The following is an 18,325-nucleotide window of genomic DNA, read 5'->3' as shown; positions in this document are numbered from 1 at the left end:
AGTGCACCTCTTGACAGTGGAAGGAAAGACCGTTTTGCCAGGAAGGAGCAAATTACTTTACAAGCTTTATGTGGTGGGAAGTTGGGCAGACATGGAACAATTTAGAAGTACTGGATGTAGGGAATCAAAATGGAGGATAGATGAAAGGGCACAAACGATTGACACTACTACTAATTATAAAAGCTGTCTTTTTGGGTTTTCACAACAAGATTCATTTTTACTAATGATAAAAATGATCATTGTGAAGCAAAGTATTCCAGCATGGTAAACAAACGATTTTGTTTCAGATTTTGGCTTTAGGCTTCGGTGACTAGTTCCCAGTACTAGAAGATACTTTAGACCAGTTCCTAGGACGCCTGACGATTTAACTTGCAAGGGTAAAAATGATGACTCATAAATGTGTATGTAAAGGCATAGGAGAAGATAAACAATGACATTTAGAGAAATATTAGTACATGTGCAAACAAGTTACCTACCAAAGGTTATGTCTGTCCCACTTTGATAAAATAGTAAGTGTTGACAACCAGTAAAAACAAAAGAACCTCTTGACATGTCTGTAAGCACGTTTGTTCATATGCAGGCAGTTTCAAAACTAAGTGTGCAATTTGTCCTTCTGCAACATGTGCCTCGACTCTTATAAGTCTTCTTTTTTGCCCCCAATGGATGCAATCTTCACGTTTAGGATGTGTTGCATCTTTCTTTTCACATTCTTTTGAAATTTTATTAGCTTTTCATTATATTATTATATTACATTATTGGCTTTTTATACTGCATATTTATTCTATACTTCTGTTTGTACATGTAATGTTTTCGTACTTTGTATTTTTGCTCTTCGTAAAGAAAAAAATTCTATGTAAACTTTGGTAAAATTTATGTTTCTCAGCTCCAACGAAAAAACAATCTTTTGAGATTTGACTTTGGATGCTATATAAACTTGAAACAACAGCATAAAACAGGGTTACGACAACATTGTAAAGAACAAGATGAGAGACTTGTGCGGTTTTACCTGTGGTACATCCAGCCACTCTTCTCCGAGCTTCATTGCCTCGGTGGCATTTTCCAAGCCATTTTCAGGGTCCCAGTCCTCCCAGTCAGGGCAAAGGCCTAATTAGAAGAAGGAAAGAAATAGAAACAGAAACATCATTTCTAAATTCCAATCTAACATATATAAAACAATATTACTGTTTAGTGTTACTAGCACTGGTTTCAAGTGGCTCAACGGTCAGAGCCACAGAAAACGATTATCTCCATCGAGTCGATTCCTTAACACTCCTTAATAGTCTATTCCTTACTAGACTTGTGTGTGTGTGACACCTTCCTCTGTGTGAGTGAGTGACACTGGAGTTGTAGAGTGCTACATGTGGGGTCTTCTTTTTCTTTAATGTTTTTGCCTTTTTCCTCCAAAGTTTTATGAAGATGAGATTACATTCTTTATTCCATACTTCCTCATCCTTATTTAACCCCACCCTTATTTAAACCAAGGCCCTTTGAGTTGTGGTACCCCCCTGAACTCCATTATCTTCAGGCTAGGTTTATCAGAATTGCCTTGGCCCTGTACACTTTGTCTTTTGCACGTGACAATCAAAGCCAAATACACAATCGTGAAAGGGCAGACTATGAGAGACCTCACCCTTGGCAGATGTTGTGAACATGAATTACCGCATTCATTTACTTTCCTTGAAATACTCTTCATACCATTCTCTAGCCTTTGTCCGTATATTTTAAAAAGCCTACGTTCAATTACATTTTTTGCCACTTACGATTAATTGGATACAACATTCGACTCTAACCCAGTAGATCATCACGATACTCACTTCATCTTTTATAGTGCAACCTGAGCTGATGTTTGAACACGCTCATTGCATATACAGTAAGTAGTGACTATACATTTAATATTTAAATCGGCTGACTGAGGTGTGCCGTACGTACTAACACGATATCATCAATCTGACAGGGAGGATAGTGGATTACACCAGGCTCAGATGACTGTTTACCATCTTTCAACATACAAAATGCACTGTTTTCGGTATTAAAGTTCTTTTATCCGGGCGAATTTCGACGGAAATTTTTCCCAATCCGAAAAACACTATGAGACACTTTGGGTGGTAGAAAATGAAGGAGGACACTGGGGTCAGTGAGGGTGTACAGTGTTAAAAGATTACCAGGGCATACTAGACACGGTAGAATGCGGTGCTTAGGTTGTGGGGAGACAGGTAAGTGGGGAACAAAGTAAATCTGACTATATAATCTCCCTTACCAGGGGCCATGGCATCCACGAGGGCACCGAAGGCGCAGTGCAAAAATTATACCAGTGGCGTCTTGGTAGACTAGGAAAGTGCGTTAGTGTAGTTGGAGACAGGTAAGAGAGGAGTGAAGTGAATACCATCTTTCAACATACAAAATGCACTGTTTTCGGTTAAAGTTCTTTTAGATCTGACAATAATCTCTCTTACCAGGGGCCATGGCGTCAACCAGGGCACCGATGGCACGGCCGTCGTTCCAGTCGGTGGTGAAGTTCTTAATCGGCAAGTCGGGCACCTTACTCTGGATCCACATGAGCAGTTTGTCTTTGGGCGTCTTCTTCTTTGTCTCTTCGTCCAGGAAGCCCTCGTCGTCCCACATGGGCATGGAGATGGAGTAGTGAAGGATGAGGAGCCATATCAGACCTAGGATCAGCTTCAGTTTACCCTCAACAATATCACTCGAGTCTGTTAGATGGAGAGAGAAAAAAAAGAGACGAGAAGTTTAATAAATAGAATCAACAGAGAAACAACGGCAAAATTAACTCCAATGAGTTTGTAAATGAAAAAAGTAGGGCACAAATGTAACAAATGTAACACATAAACTTTACATATATATATATATCCAAAAATTACTGGTTTGGATATTTATGATTGACGAGCTTACACACTGTCTCCCAACAACCTTAGCACTCTCGTTCAACCATGCCTAGAATGAACTGGTAACCTTTTAACTCTATGACCGACCCCTCCCAGTCAATGACCTCCCTTCTCATTCTACCATCCAAAGTTCCTACATCATTGTTATATACATACATGTATGTCCATGCATTCCACATTTCCACTCTTATTAGGAAGTTAGTGAAAATTGCTTTTGCTTTCGACAAGGGCTTTTGCCATAAATTTTGAAATGGGTGGATAGGATTATCCAGTGTGTGCTGGTAACCTGTCTGATTGTTAAGAATACTTGTGCTGACTCTGTTTGTATAATTTGTATGTTAAACTGATTATTTAGCTGTAATGTAGTTCCTTTGTGTTCTCTCAGGATTTTGAGCATTGTAATATAATTATAATGCACTTTTCATTCAAAAAAACAAAAAAAACAATGGGTGATGAGATTCTTTGCACGGCAAAGTTTTCACAGCTGCAGTCTAGCAAACTTTGTCTCAAAATTTGCATTCGTTCGTGTACTATATATTCATATCGTCTACCACACTCATATAGTGTAGTGCAATATTTAGTCTAGCCTACCTAATTCATATATTTTCTACCACAATCATATAGTCTAATGCTTTTAGTATTACATGCAGTCTACCAATCTATATAGTCGACCTCATTTCATATTATACACAAAATCATGTATTCTACCATACTCTAGTCCAATCTACCTCGCTTATTTATTCTACCACTAAGTCTATATCTAATTCATAAAGTCTTCTTGTGAGTCACAGTCCACCTTAATTCTAGACTTTCTCATTAACCAATAAAACCAAAGCTGGACAATGTGCTGCACCTACCAATGTTCATTCTCAACATTCCTGTTCTTTGCATGTTTGAAATAAACATATCATTTCACAACATGCTAAGACAGTGCATCCTCCCACAGTACTATACTTATTTACATTTTCAGTAGCTCTACAGTTTTACTGCACAGATACTGTTAGTCTTCCACCCACATTGTAGCACCAATGTTCAGTTCACACAGTGCAGAGCCTATACATACTGTAGTATGTACACATCATAAATGTATTTTCTACCTGGCTTTAGCTTGCAAAGTTCATTGAATATACAGTACAAACAGACAGACCTGACATATCTAAATATATTTTCTTGAGTAACGATTTCCTTTGTACTTGCAGTACAATAATAAACATTGTATGTAACCTTGGTGAAGTACACTGACAATATTGTAAACCCATTGTAATATGAATACAGTGTAATATATAAAAAAGTTATATATGCAGTCATTAATCCATGTTTTCTACATTATCTCTTTATCAGGTGACAATAAGTACAGGGGAGTTTGGCTTATTGCTGGTGATGAGAAGTTTTATTGTCTCGATATCATCATAGTAACACATACCAGCAACTATTTTGATATATAACCTATAAATTTTAATTCAGAAGCCATTACAGTACATAACAAATCTGCCAGACATACAGGGCAAATATTACTCAGAAGTGTAGTAAATTATAAAAGGGAGTTAAAACAGATTCCACACAGACAAATGATACTCAGCCTATGATTTTCTTGTCTATGTTACTCCTACTTTACTCTCTATAGTGGTATGCTTTTATTATTATTTTGCTAAATCTGCAGGAGCGTTATCAGACTTGTCCCCCCTCTGCCACCCCTACCGCTAACCCCACCCCTCAACACTGATACTATACCCATCACATTGTACAGACTAGACAAGTTTTAGTCAGAAGTTAAACATGTCGTGAAGATGTAATAAGATTGCCATCCCAGAACAATACAAACACGAGCAAGTTTATAGTTTGTTTCCAAACTTACTCAGCTCACCTATAACTTGGATGTGTATCTTTGAAAAAAATTAAACTAAATAGACAACTGCTTTTGGCGTAATGGCTCTAAACCCAAGTGAAAGTATTCTATATTCCAAATCTATAAACTCCTAGTTTAGAAATCTTACATAAATCCTAAACAAGATCTGACCCTGTTTTGAACCTTTCAATGATAATGCCATATCATCATAAATTATCAAGCCAACGGTGCATTAACCTAATTTGCTAGCTAGTTATGCATAAAACCTGCATTCTTTGGTAATGTTAATATATAGTTATCACATATTTAAAAGGAAAGGAGAATGCAAGTCCACTCCATCAAATGTCACCCCCTCCCCCTCCCCCCTTGTTTTTAGCTCATGAAATTATGAAATGTAGGATTGGTTTCAAGATCAAATGGAAGCTTTTCCTGTTCGTCAAATTTAGTGTAAAAATTGGTAAAACCATTACGCTGTTCCTTAAACAAATAATGGCGACTCATTTGATTTTTTTTATAGCAGATTAGTATGTTCTCTAAACTAGCTATGTTCACTAGCCAAACTGGTCACATACAGTATATGACGGTAAAGTTAATGGCAACCTTCATTTCAGCTGGTACAATCTGGGCAATTCAGACACTATCATGAATCCATCAGGATGCACTCATAAGCTAGTAAAGAGAGGACGTCACATTAGACATACTGTTTAGTGTTTGGATAGTACTGCACATAGTTACTGGTACAGACTGTATATACAGTAACAGTATGTACTTGAATGTTACAGTGTACAACAGACAGTAGCAACCATCCTACAGTCAATTGCTAATGCATCCCAGACTATTGTGTACATAATTGTGCACTGCCAGTAAATTAGAACACCCGACCCAATAACAATATTCTAATTATGAGCCAGCTAACAAACCAAAGCAATTGTTTTTGACCTTGCAATAAGGCTGATTATTACTGAGCTTATTGGGTTAGTATATTACCACTCCTTCCTCTTTATAGGAATTGCAACTTGGGTTGTATTGTTGCACTTTTATCTTCTTCCTTACAGTACAATATAGGCTGCATGAGAATGTGTGTTCATTGGCATTAGGGCATTTTTTGTTATGAGAAGAGAGAGTGTTGGGGTATGGCCCAAAATGAAAGACCTGATCAACGGAGAGAAAAAATAAATCTTACGAAATTTGGAAGTTTCCCTAAGAACGTTCATTTCCACCCACCATTTTCCCACCCTGCTCTCATCCCTGCCTCTCCCCATCCCTAATTTTATGTGTAAATTTGTATCTTTGACTATATTCCATTCCAACCATAATTCCTTATAATTTACAATAGTTGTAAGATCCATATATGCTGGATAGTGGACACCAATGTACTTTGCATTCATGAATACATACTGTACTGTAAATACTGAACACAAAATATCATTTTCTGTTTGGTTTTGTTCAGCATGTATTTGTCCTCATTCTTTTCACTACCAACAAGAAAATCAAAATACTAGATTCATGGAATAATATATATGTTTGGTGTAAAATGTTGAAATATTTTATTGAACATTTAAAAGTGCTCTTGGTTATCATAGTAGTGCCAGCTCATTCTACATTCTGCTAAAAAATTATTTTATTCATCTCTACCCCATTAACATGAAATTTAAGTTCTGTGTGAAAATTGGAATGTAAACAAGCGTGCATCTGAGTCCACAAAACTTTGATGCAAATGTCGCTGACGTGTGTCTTGCACACAAAACCTTCATACTGGGCATGATCATTTTATATGTATCGCTCATCGGATGCGGCGAACGAACCATCGGTCAAAGTGAAAGAAGCCTGAAGGTAATCGAAACGAGAGTATCTTTCAATTTCTTAATGTTCAATACAGAGTCGGAATAAAAGTAAGATAATTCCTCGCCATGGTTGCTTGTTATCAGAGAGGAGACAACATGACAAGAAACACAGTTTGAAATTTTATTCTCAGGTGCTGGTAATGTAGTGTACATATATAACAACCTGTTAAATAGTTAGTATTCAATTTTAAGAAAAGTCCCTCTATACATAGAGAGCCTGGGTGTAAAAACTAAAAGAACTTGATCCACTCTCAACCTCAGTCGCCTTACATTGCGAGTCCTTCAACCTTACACTCATAATACTTAAATAATATCTGGTGTCCATACTAATTAGTGACACCGACTTGACTGGCAATGAATGGTGTTTTACAGAGAATTTTGGATCAAGGGGTTACCTGTATTCAGTACAATCTGTGCCTTCTAACTGAGGGAAATTGTCCTAATGACCTCAATGAATGTTTACTTTAAGATTTAACAAAAGTTTTGAATATTGTCTGGCAAATAACAAAAGATATTTTACCCTTTGGGATGAAAAACTGCCATAACAATGGACAATAGTGGGCTTAGATTTACAAAGCTAGGTACAGTAGGATTTGAGCAGCAAAGGAATCGAGGGTCTTGATTTCAAAGATCTAAAGACACCAAGACCCCTAGGGGTGAAGGACAGAAGACTAACAACTTCATTGATTCTTACAATACATTACATTAGTTGTAAATATATATATATATATATATATGTGTGTGTGAAAAGGGGTAAAAAAGAGAGGATTTAAGCAATTGTTAGCATGGGTAGCTGATAAATTTGAACAGGTCAGTGAATCTACTGTACAGCAGCAAGGATAAATTATAAAGTGCTAACTTCTAACACCCTATTTTACCACAAAAACAAAATTGTATTCACTGTTTGAAAGTATACTTGATCAGGACTGATTTTTATATGCTAAATTTTACCCCTGCCCAAGCAAGCAGACGACCCTTAATTGTCCAGACCACTTTAGGGATTTTTTTGATCATCTTTTGAGTGCCTTAAAACAGAGGTTAAAGGTTATACATAGCTCTACCAATATTCAATCTATGGAGTTACACTATGTTCTGCAGATATCTCCTTCCATCACTGACTGTAAATAAATGAAACAGTAATAATAGCCTTTCCTACCTGTTTGTCTAATTGATGAAAGGATTTACCAGGCAACATGGTGACAATTCTATAGACTTCAAACAATAGACCATATGACAAAAGAACCCCCACACAAACAGCCATGAATTATGTTTTTTTTTTTTTTTAAAGTTTTGTAAAACAGGGAGTATCAAGGTCAACAGTTTTACAACAAGTGTATGGTAGATCAATAGAGCTGTTAGCGTGCTTGCACTGTTTTCACAGCACAAGTGAGACCGTTGAAGTCAATTGAACTGCCGCCCACTTACAGTATAAACCAGCAAGGTATAAGCCTAGGATTTATAAGCAATATGGGATTGTTTATATTGTGCTGGCTGTTCATTGTAATATCCCAATCCCCACTCCCAAGCCTTCAACCTGGAGAAGGGTTTCAGTTCCCGGAATTTAAGTTAACGGGTAGAAATATTGTGTAAATGACGGTATCAAACAATATGATCAGAACTGCAATGAAATAATATACATATGTTAATAATGCAAAATTGAGGCAATCACATTCCAAATAGGATCCTTTCTGATTAGGGGAAAGTCAACAACTTAGTTTATGAATGTTTGAATTTTAGTTGAAAGAATGCTTTTGAAGGAGTTCCTGGAGGTACATCACAGTGCATACAGCAGTACAAACAATATCTTAGTCTATGCATATTCATTATGGGCAACATATTATCACACATACTTATCATGAAATATGTAGACTAGAGGGACCGGCTTCACTCCTTCCTACCCACGCAAAAAATTCAGAAAAATATCTTTATCATAAGAACACACAGTACTCCTCCAATATATTTGAACGTTATTCATACAAACTGTAATAAAGTATACAGCATTATCTTACAAGCAAACACCACCTGTATATTGGAATAACATTCTTTGGATTCCTCGTTGCTATGGAACATAACATGCCAGTCTACCATGACACAAACATTGCAGGGCATAACATCCAAAGGTAACTTTTTCCGTTATTGTTCCTGTGTGCACATTCTCCGAGTTAATTATCACGACACACCAAAGATAACAACAAAGTTTCCACCTAAGATAATTAGTACGGGGAAACAAATGTTGCGGGTATAATATATCCATGATGCGAAGGAAGTCACGCCCAGACCCAGTAGACCATGCAGTACCAACTAAAATTTAAAACTGTACTTATTCATTCCACAAGGATCATTTGAACACCACAAACGAAAATTCAAATGCAGGCTTGCTACAGCAGTACAATATATGAAAACTTAACTTGTCAGACAGAATAAAAAAATCCAACTGATCAATAGCTGAACTCAGTGCTTCAAATTATTTTTTCCTTTTTATATTGTTGTAATTTGTACATTAAACTTCTATTCATTGCTACTTCATAAAACTTTTAAGATGGTCAAAGAGAAGATGTTGGTTGATGATCTGCTAGCTACTGGTAACCGAGGGAGACACAGAGGGGACAGTCTACAAACGTTACCTTACTACACTAAACATGGTATACCTAATACAATGCTAAGGTTGTGAGCAGGGGACGGGTACTTTGTGAGGAAGTAACGCAAATGAAGCAATCAGTAATATAAACTTCTTATACAGTGGCAGAGCGTCCATACAGTCAGGGGGGGCGGATGCCCCACCCCCCTGACGGACTCAAATGGACTGCTGGCGCCCTTTTCAGCTCTTTACCACTGTTAACTAATTCGCGATTGACTTTTTTTAATGTGCTCTCATCTACCTATTAACATTTGTCAAATTTTGTTGGTGTAATTTGGCGATGACACCTATTTATTCTTCGTTTATCTGCAAATTAGCCAGGCCCGGAAAGGGTCATTTCCGGCGATCTAGGGAGAATCTTTACTCAAAAAACCTCTGTACACTACGCGCCAACCTGTGGTGGCGCTCCGCTTAGATAGTGTCGAAAGCGCCCCTACAGACCATTCATGCCCCTCCTGACCAATACCCCTAGCTCCGCCACTGTTCTTATACTATGATACATTTCAACAGTACGTTTATATTTAACTGTAAATTATAGTCCGTTATAATGAAAGTTAAATATAACCTATACAGCTCACCACAGATGCAACATCCGTCAAGATTAGTTTAATATTTTCACGAACCTACGATTACTCTAGAACTACAGTATATCACGCTGCCAATCACATCAGACAAGAGGTAAATTATTAAAAGCTTCTTCTCTCAATCTTTCCATATCTATAATATGGACATTGAACTCATTGCTAGGTGTATATATTTCACCTAACATTACAACTGCAGACTTTAGATGTGTTGTTGGTATATGTACACAGTACACATTAAGTTCCAATCCTAACACAATAACAATGTGACAGGATTAGAATGGGTCCATGTACTCCTTGGAGAAAATTTCTGCATATGGGTGGAAACGAAAGGACTTAAAAACATACCAATCAATGTAAACACATGAGGTTCTTTATCTCTTCTCCCGCACACCCACTTGCCAATGTGCTCATTCTAGTGCTTAATTCAACGAAAGATATAACACTTATATAGTCAATGCTTCATGCATATTCAAAAGGGATAATTAAGACTAATTGCATCATACATCCTTTATTCACTTGTGTATAAAACTGGATTTCATTACACCTTCATCAAACTCTGCCTCCCCTATTAGAAGGAAAGAGAGTACAAAAGATGGCTTTCACTAAATTCCCACCTTATTTACACTATCCCCACCAACCACTCAACCATGACTCAAACTTAGTCATCATCAATCCATCCATGGAATGCTTGCCTTCCTGAAAAGGGAAAGCTAACTTTCTCTGACCTCAAAGGAACTGAGACAAATATTTGTAAAGGATTTTGGGCACACACACAAGCAGCAGGAGGCCAAGTTAGGAAGTTTCCTAGAAAGTACATTACAATACTTAGGGAGGTACTATGTACATACTGACATAGTACAATAATTTATTCACACTATAAACAGTGAACTATGTAGTGTATATATACACAGTGGAACAAGTTAGCAAGCAGCATTTCTTCTCCAGTCAGTGAAAGGTGGTCTTAAGGGATGAAACAGAAAAGTGCAATATTTTCCACAAATTGTAAGCTTAATCCCCCCTAACAATTAGCTTTTAAAGCCATGATTCAGTGCCCTCTCTATACTAGGCATGTCCCTTTGCCTAATACCTGAGCAAAGGCCCAGCTTGATCTATACTTTAACTGCTACAATAGTAAATACTGTACCATGCATAACAATGGATAATGCACAAGAGCTACTCACTGGTTGTCCCTGCCTATAAAAGTCACCAAATACTCATCCAGTGAGTGGGGTCTGCTTTTGAAGTAACAAAACAAATAGGATCAGTCTTGACATTTAAAGACTACAGGTCAAACGCCTGTCAACAAATTTGTTAAGGTCAATGTCATTACTGTAACTAAGAAGTTTTGATTTCTTTTCACTGCAAACTACCAAACTTATTTATAGACTTACCAAATCTGATGAGTTAAAGAACCTAGATTTAAGGTCACCAGTAAATTACCTATAAAACTGCTAAATTTCATTGCAAAAATGGACCAATACCTTGTCTGGACATTCTAACAATATCCAGACATTGAAATATGTGATTCAAATGAGAGAAACATCCTCACGATGCAAATATACTTTAACTATACTAAGGAAGTAAGTAATTGTAGCTTCACCACAGGTGACTAACTGGAAGCCACACTGACTGAAGCACTGAGATATTTTTGCTTTAAATGGCTGAAAAATTTCAAACAGCCATAGGCTCGTAAGGAGTTAAATTCACTTCGTAGGCAGAAAAAGTGTACATCATAGAAATGTATACACTCTTAAAAAGATGCTATCACAAGAATGTAATTTAAGTGACAAACTTGGTAGCATACATCAGTTACTAGTAAAAACATGTAGTCAATGTAAAAAATTTTTTTTTAATGAACAGAGAACAGGTAAGACCTAGGCAGGGACAAGTATTCCTGAAACTTAATGAAATATAATGTTCACTTTTATCACACGCTGGATCAACGGCCTGTTCATTCAAGACAACCCGTAGCATTCCTGTATTATATCGTACTTCCTTCAAAGGTGCTCTGTACCTACTCATTATATCCCAGTTATGTGGGGAAATATTAACTGAGAGAGAGAGGCTCAATTGAATTAGACACAAGCTGGTGATACCCTATCTCCATGGCAACAATACAAGCTTGTTGAAATATTGGGTATCACTTTCATATCCACCAGGAATAAGCTGTATAGTATGACTCTCAAAGATACCAAAAAAGAAGGGAGAATGGATTATTATTAAGGTAGATCATATTCTCATAATTGGACAACCCACCTCAGTAACCACCGGTCATTTTTAACCACAGAACATACCATTCTGATTAGAAATAACAAATTCCAAGCTCTTAAACTCAGGTTCAACTTCCTGTGACTTGGTCGGTTGTACAACTAGGGAACTAAATGCCACGACCTTTTTTTAATTTTTTTTTTATGGAAATCAGTCTTGGCTTTTTAAGGGCTTTTCAGACAAAACACACCAAAGTAAGCGATCAGGTCAGAAAGGTTCAGTAATGTTCTCCGCTCCACTGCTCAAAGCCAGTGTACATTTCTCAAATTCCATTCTATATAGACTGGTGGAAAAAAATTCCTTTTGAAGTTTGCGCATGAAGGGAGAGAAATTTAGTGCCAGTAAATAAATAAAAGAATATTTTGGAAACTTCTGTAGAGTTCTATAACAAGAGCTTTGCTGTTTACCACAGGATATACATTACATTGTTTGTTTCTTGCTATTCTTCATAGTAAACAACTAACAGCCAGTCACAATCAACCACTATTAACAATACATAATAATGCAAAACGTGTGACTAGGTTACACCTATGATTGAAAGACCATGTTATGATGAATCTAGTCTACAGCTAATGTAATAACTCTTTGATACAATTCACAATATAAACTTTCAATAGTCCCACAACGTTGTATTATGATTCACTTTATGTAAAGCATATTACTTCTAAAATTCATCAAATCATAGCTGATGACTAGAAAAAAATGTGAATAAATCCCAGAAAGGGTGAGGGGAGAGGAAGAAGTAGCTAAAGAGATAACCGCTGGAAGCGATAACACGAAGGAAATGTAAGAGCGTAACACTAACTTTTTGCTCACTATATTATGCCCTTTACTGCTTACTATCAGGTTTTAACTACTACAGTACTTGGTGGTCAAAATTCAATCTCTGCATTCTACAATCAACATGGCGTCATCACTTAATCCTGTTTCGTCCGAAAAATTGGATCAGGTTGGCACAGTTACTGCTGTCGCGACAAAATTATTGCAAGTTCGGAATTTCTTCGCCATTCTCAGAAGATGGCTGAACGATATTTTTCCAACACCTAATTTAATTATTGACAATCTGTAATATTCCGTAGCTAGAAGCGATGTGGAACCTCCCGGCAGAATTTTTTCCCTTCAGGAATTGTAACTGAACTATTTTTTTTTTAGCCGTTCTCAATTTATACTACAAATCTTATCACGTAGCGAGTCCGGCGTCTCCCATACCCTCATGACTGGCAGGTTGTTTACCTTTACACTAATGAGATGTTTCCATTTTTAATATATCGGAGTGTCAGATCTTTCTAATTTTTATAGCTCACAGTACGAAACATGTTCTTACTCATACGGGGAATAATTTATCCAGCATTGCATAGGAAGAAGCTAAACGAGTCCATGTATGTGTAGCAGTGTCTTTACACAGGCACCGTAGTATTTTATAAGAGACAAAAATGCACAGCTTTTAAACCTGCTGGGCAAAATTTGAAGGCTTAATTATTCATTGTCGTAATCACAAATCTTAATTAATTCATCCAATTATCCAACAGTTTGAAACATCACAATGTCTGTCATACGTGACATATCATGGAAGATTTCATGATATTAATTCAGACCTGTCTGTTACAATGGGAAAAAAAACAAAAGAGAACAGCTTCTTTATTGTTCAAAGATGTTTTGTACACAATTAACCAGACTAAGATAGCACTATGTTAATTGAAGGAAAGGTAATTGTATCAATGCTCTGTGTGTTGGATATATTGGCCTACATCCTGTGCTTCTAATATAGCTAGATTCCAATCTTCAAAACATGCATATTTGCATAATTATAAACACCTTCCTGAAGGGAGTGAAACCTTACACCAGTTTCCAAATATCCCACACAAAAAGTAGTTGTGATTCCTGGAGATGGTTATCAGTTGCTCCAGATGTCCAGGTCCAAGGGTAGAATATCACATATCCTTTTCTAGAGTTACAACCATCAAGGTATAACAGAACATACACCATAAACAACAATGGGTGCCTGGGGATCTGACTGGCATCTTTGCTCATATCATGTGTCCTGATTTGACCTCCACATCACAATGATAGCTTCAAATGATGTCCCTGACCTTAAAAGCAGTACAGTGGAGTTACTACAGAAACAACTGAATTGGCAATTCATGTACCCAGAGTTGGATGGATGTAACTATCTGTAGTGGGAGGGTGGGGTGGGGGGGGGGGTAGTAGCTGTGCAGCATTCAGGCTCAGAAGGGTTTGTTACATTCGGTTGTGGCCGGGGGCTTTGAAAGTAAGAAGAGTTAAACCAATCTATTGTGTGCACATTAAGTAGGGTTTTCCATAAATTTAGGTGTCCAACCTTGCGTCCTCTTGCTTGGTTGCGCTGGCTCTACTGCGAATGGTTAACTGTTATACTGCATAGTACATAATGAAGAAGTTGATTGGTCGAAACACCTTCAATTTCGCCTTGGTTTAACTCGTGCACTACACAAATGTCTAATCATCCTTGCTAACACCATTGACTTCCCACAGGCCTAGATTGTATTTGTTCTTAAAATGCACTGTAACATCATATAGTTAACATTTCATTTTCTGCATACTAACATAGTGCTTATAGATAACATTGTATTTATTTATTTACAAGATACACAAATGGTCTGAGTATCAACTAAATCTTTCGCCATCAATCTTCATCTAGCTATCATTCAAACTACCTCGTTTCCCCCCCCCCCCCCACCCTTTTGCACTGATGATACCACCACACTAATCATCATTTCAATTACAAGCCCCCCACCTTCCTCTCAAAGGCTACTTCTGTGATCTGCAAAACATTTCTTCAAAAAGTTTATAACTATTGAAATGTACTAATTTGCGCGAAACAGCATATTCATTCATGGTAACAACTGTGTGGTTTTGAATGTATACTGCTGTAATACGTGATTGAACTAACAAGTCTGACCTTACAACCTTGCATATGTCTACTACACACAGTGCATTCAAAAAGGTGGTTTCACACACCGTGTACTACTGTAGTATCGACAATGTATATGGTCTATATGCACGCTGCAGAAATTCATATTTCTGTGTGTAAACGTATAGTGTTAAACTTGTACTGTAGCCTATGGCAAAGTCGTGTATGGTGTTTAAATGGCGTTTGATTGAAGTGCTTTCGTTGAAAGGTAACAAAGTCGTGAGAATGTTGCCACGGGATTATCTATCAAGTGGAAGCGAACTTAGTAGACACTGTTGAGGCTACCGTTATGCAGTGTATACGCAAAACGTCTCGTCTAAATATAACGGTAAAGTTTTGTACCGCCCATTAAAAACCACCTGTCAGTTAGAGATTTTACCGTTTTATTGATGTCCTAAGTTCTTTTACATTTATTGCCCCTCGACATAATTGTATAAACTTACCAATGTTGACGATTTTGATATTCCTTTTTTCCAAATAGTTGAGTGCAATGGACACATTTTCCAATTTCATTGACAGGAATGTCGGCCGTTTGTTGTGTGAAATTTTTTCATGCGCTAGGACTTCGAGTAGGGCAACCAAACGTAATCCATCGCTTAAATCCGTCGATAAATTTCCGATGTGTTTCTTGACCGTCTTCAGATGTTCGTTGCACCATCTTGTAAACGTATTTTGCTGGATTTTCTTCCAAGCAGCGTCGGACGCTAAATCTCTTTCGGCGGCCTGCATCTCTTCGAGGTCTTCTTGATCTCGTTTCTGTTCGAGACTGCCCCCGTCATCCCCTTGATATTGATCCTGGCTCGACATGATTCCGCCCTTTGCACCGTATCGAAAGGCCTATCAGAAGACGAGAATGGTAAAATGAATATTCATTTTGTTAAAAAATAATGAATATTCAAATCGAGTGAAACTTTATGATGAATAATACATGACACCATTTAAACTTTAGTAAACGGGTGGTGGGTGGGTGGGCAAAAGAATTAACAGTTGGTTTGTGTATGGGATTCTATAGCCTGTAAGAGGAAATTATGACGTAGTACCGTAAACCAACAGTCGGAAGTCCGTTAAAGAACTTTTGCAAACAATGTTCAACTGATAGTATCATAGATTCTAAAGGACTCATCGGTAAACTTCCTAATTTTGATATGTGATCTGCAATGGACAAAGGGGTTAACTAAGTTCATGTGTAAATAAGTAAAGAAAACAACGTTATTCGCACGCTGTAAAACAGAAAGAAGTAAACATGTTGGTCAAAGGATGATATAATCCAGTTGGTGACATTTCCAACGAAAATGAAGTTTCCGGGCTTTCTATCATGGTACGAAAAACAAACAGCAACTGCATAAGTACATAGATAACTTTTGATCTTTCAAATCAATAAGAAATCAGCCGGTGTTTCTTACACGGAACAAACTCAACAGACGTATAATAATGAAATAAGAATAAGAATTAAAATAAGAATTAAGGTTACAAACTGAAAAATAGCTACGCGGGCAAAATGCATCAATTTTCAATGACGTAACTATTTTAAATAATTTTGAAAGCATATATACTTGAAAATTACGGTCTTCGCATATCGTGAGATATTTGACCTCCACAAAAAACAACTTGCTTCCTCTAAGTACGGGTCATTCACTTTCTATGACATCCATCAAACTTTCCATTCTTCGTATGTTTACAGAGTTTAGCCTCTGTTGAACTCAAATGATCTTTTATACCTTCACGGTAAACCACAATGAAATAAGCTTTATGAAATATGAAATCGGTCCCAAATATTTTGTTTAAATGATTTTCACATTTAAATTCCAATGAATATTGGCCTCCACGTAAAACTACAACTTCACGTACCGAACATGCATGGGTACCAACAACTTTTCCGTGGTACCTCAATGGTGGCATCCAGGGGTGAGAACAATGTGTGTGTAGAGGGAGTGTAGGGGGGGGGGAGGGTTGTGTTCTTCGTGTAAGGTTAACGTAATTTTATAGCTATAGAACAAAGTACATTTTCCATTAGATATTGAAAGAGACTGCTAAAAAAATGTGAATGATGCATGGGGATCGACACGTTCAACAGCAGTATGCAAGTACAACATTATTGTTATCACGAGCCTAGCCTGCAGCTTGGATAAGAAAAAACAACAGTAACCATGGTAATATCAATCTAGGGGTGAAGAGGATATATTTTTAATCTTTCTTAGGCAATTATTCGACGCGTATATTGACGACGGTTACAATAATGGTTGTATATTTGTCCTAAAAGGTGTACTATGTCTATTGTACACGACCCTATGGAATCCTCTTAATCACTGTTCTCATCGGAAATGGTGTCTCTATTAAACAAAAACAACAACTCCATCAAGTATTTGTATTGACCTCGTATAGGCTTATATTGATATTTCCGAATCCATAAACCTTCGGTCAACAATATAAATATGTATCCCACTGTATTGTGATATTATTCAATATCCAGTAACTCGTAGTGCAGTATATATTCTATATAGCTGTGAGAATCCATCCATAAAGTAGCAATAGTAACGTTTCTGACAGACAATCTTCCATGGTATATTTGGGGAAACGAATCATATTGACCCATCAAAGGAAAGGTGCAGGCGCGGAGGAGTGATGGGGGTATGGAGGGCGCTTTACGGAAATGGGGTTTGAATCTGAAATTCTTGGCAGAGATCTTTAAGTCATATACATGCTGACATATTGGAACGTTGCCTCGTCAATATATAATAAATAAGTGAAATATTTAGTTCTAAGATGTGAATTATAAGGGGGAAAAATTCACAGGTATAAATGTTGGGGTAGGGGGAGGGGTTCGGAATATGGTGTTAAGTGGAATCAATACGTCCCCACTCACCCAAAAAAGACCCAACCCCAAACAAAAGTACCCTCTCTCCTTTCAAACCTCTCATTCTAACCTCCTTGATTACAGGAAGTCTTCTAGAGCAAAACTGCCATTAGCATATTTCTGTGGTCGAGTTAAAATCACGTACCACCCGCCCTGTATATTACCTGTTATAGGTAACATACTGGACTTAATGCAGTGGGTTTAAAATGCTACAAATATATATGCAGCTACGGATGCCTTCATTATACAGGTTAGTTAACCCACAGTGAATCACCATTGAGCGTCCGTGTTGACATTACTTTGTTTTCTGTTCCTATGGTAACTGGTCTAATTTCTTTTGTTTAATATTCCACTACTCATGCGTGTACATTGTCAGCTTCCGCCGGTGTTTACTATTGAATGGGTAAATGGTATAGCCTACAAATTATGGTGTGTGAGTGT

The 18,325-nt window shown here is 37.2% G+C and overlaps 1 protein-coding gene across 6 annotated transcripts in view; it reads right to left on the bottom strand.

Moving 5' to 3' along the window:
• LOC139962155 (filamin-A-like) overlaps positions 1–18,325 on the bottom strand; it is a 110,631-nt gene that overhangs the window by 49,796 nt on the left and 42,510 nt on the right. For 5 of the 6 annotated variants that reach the window (XM_071962103.1, XM_071962106.1, XM_071962104.1 and 2 more), the window contains 3 exons: positions 15,474–15,867; positions 2,454–2,708; positions 1,007–1,104 (listed from right to left, as the gene is read on the bottom strand). In XM_071962103.1, coding sequence (XP_071818204.1) covers positions 1,007–1,104; positions 2,454–2,708; positions 15,474–15,867 — 747 coding nt within the window. Of the gene's footprint in view, positions 1–1,006; positions 1,105–2,257; positions 2,283–2,453; positions 2,709–15,473; positions 15,868–18,325 lie in introns of those variants that run through there. The other variant, XM_071962107.1, reaches the window with a different exon arrangement.

This window comes from Apostichopus japonicus, chromosome 20 (assembly GCF_037975245.1).
Source record: "Apostichopus japonicus isolate 1M-3 chromosome 20, ASM3797524v1, whole genome shotgun sequence".
Classification (NCBI taxonomy): Eukaryota; Metazoa; Echinodermata; class Holothuroidea; order Aspidochirotida; family Stichopodidae; genus Apostichopus; species Apostichopus japonicus.
Note: the sequence above shows the minus strand (reverse complement) of the source record. Positions and strands in the feature narration are given on the sequence as shown.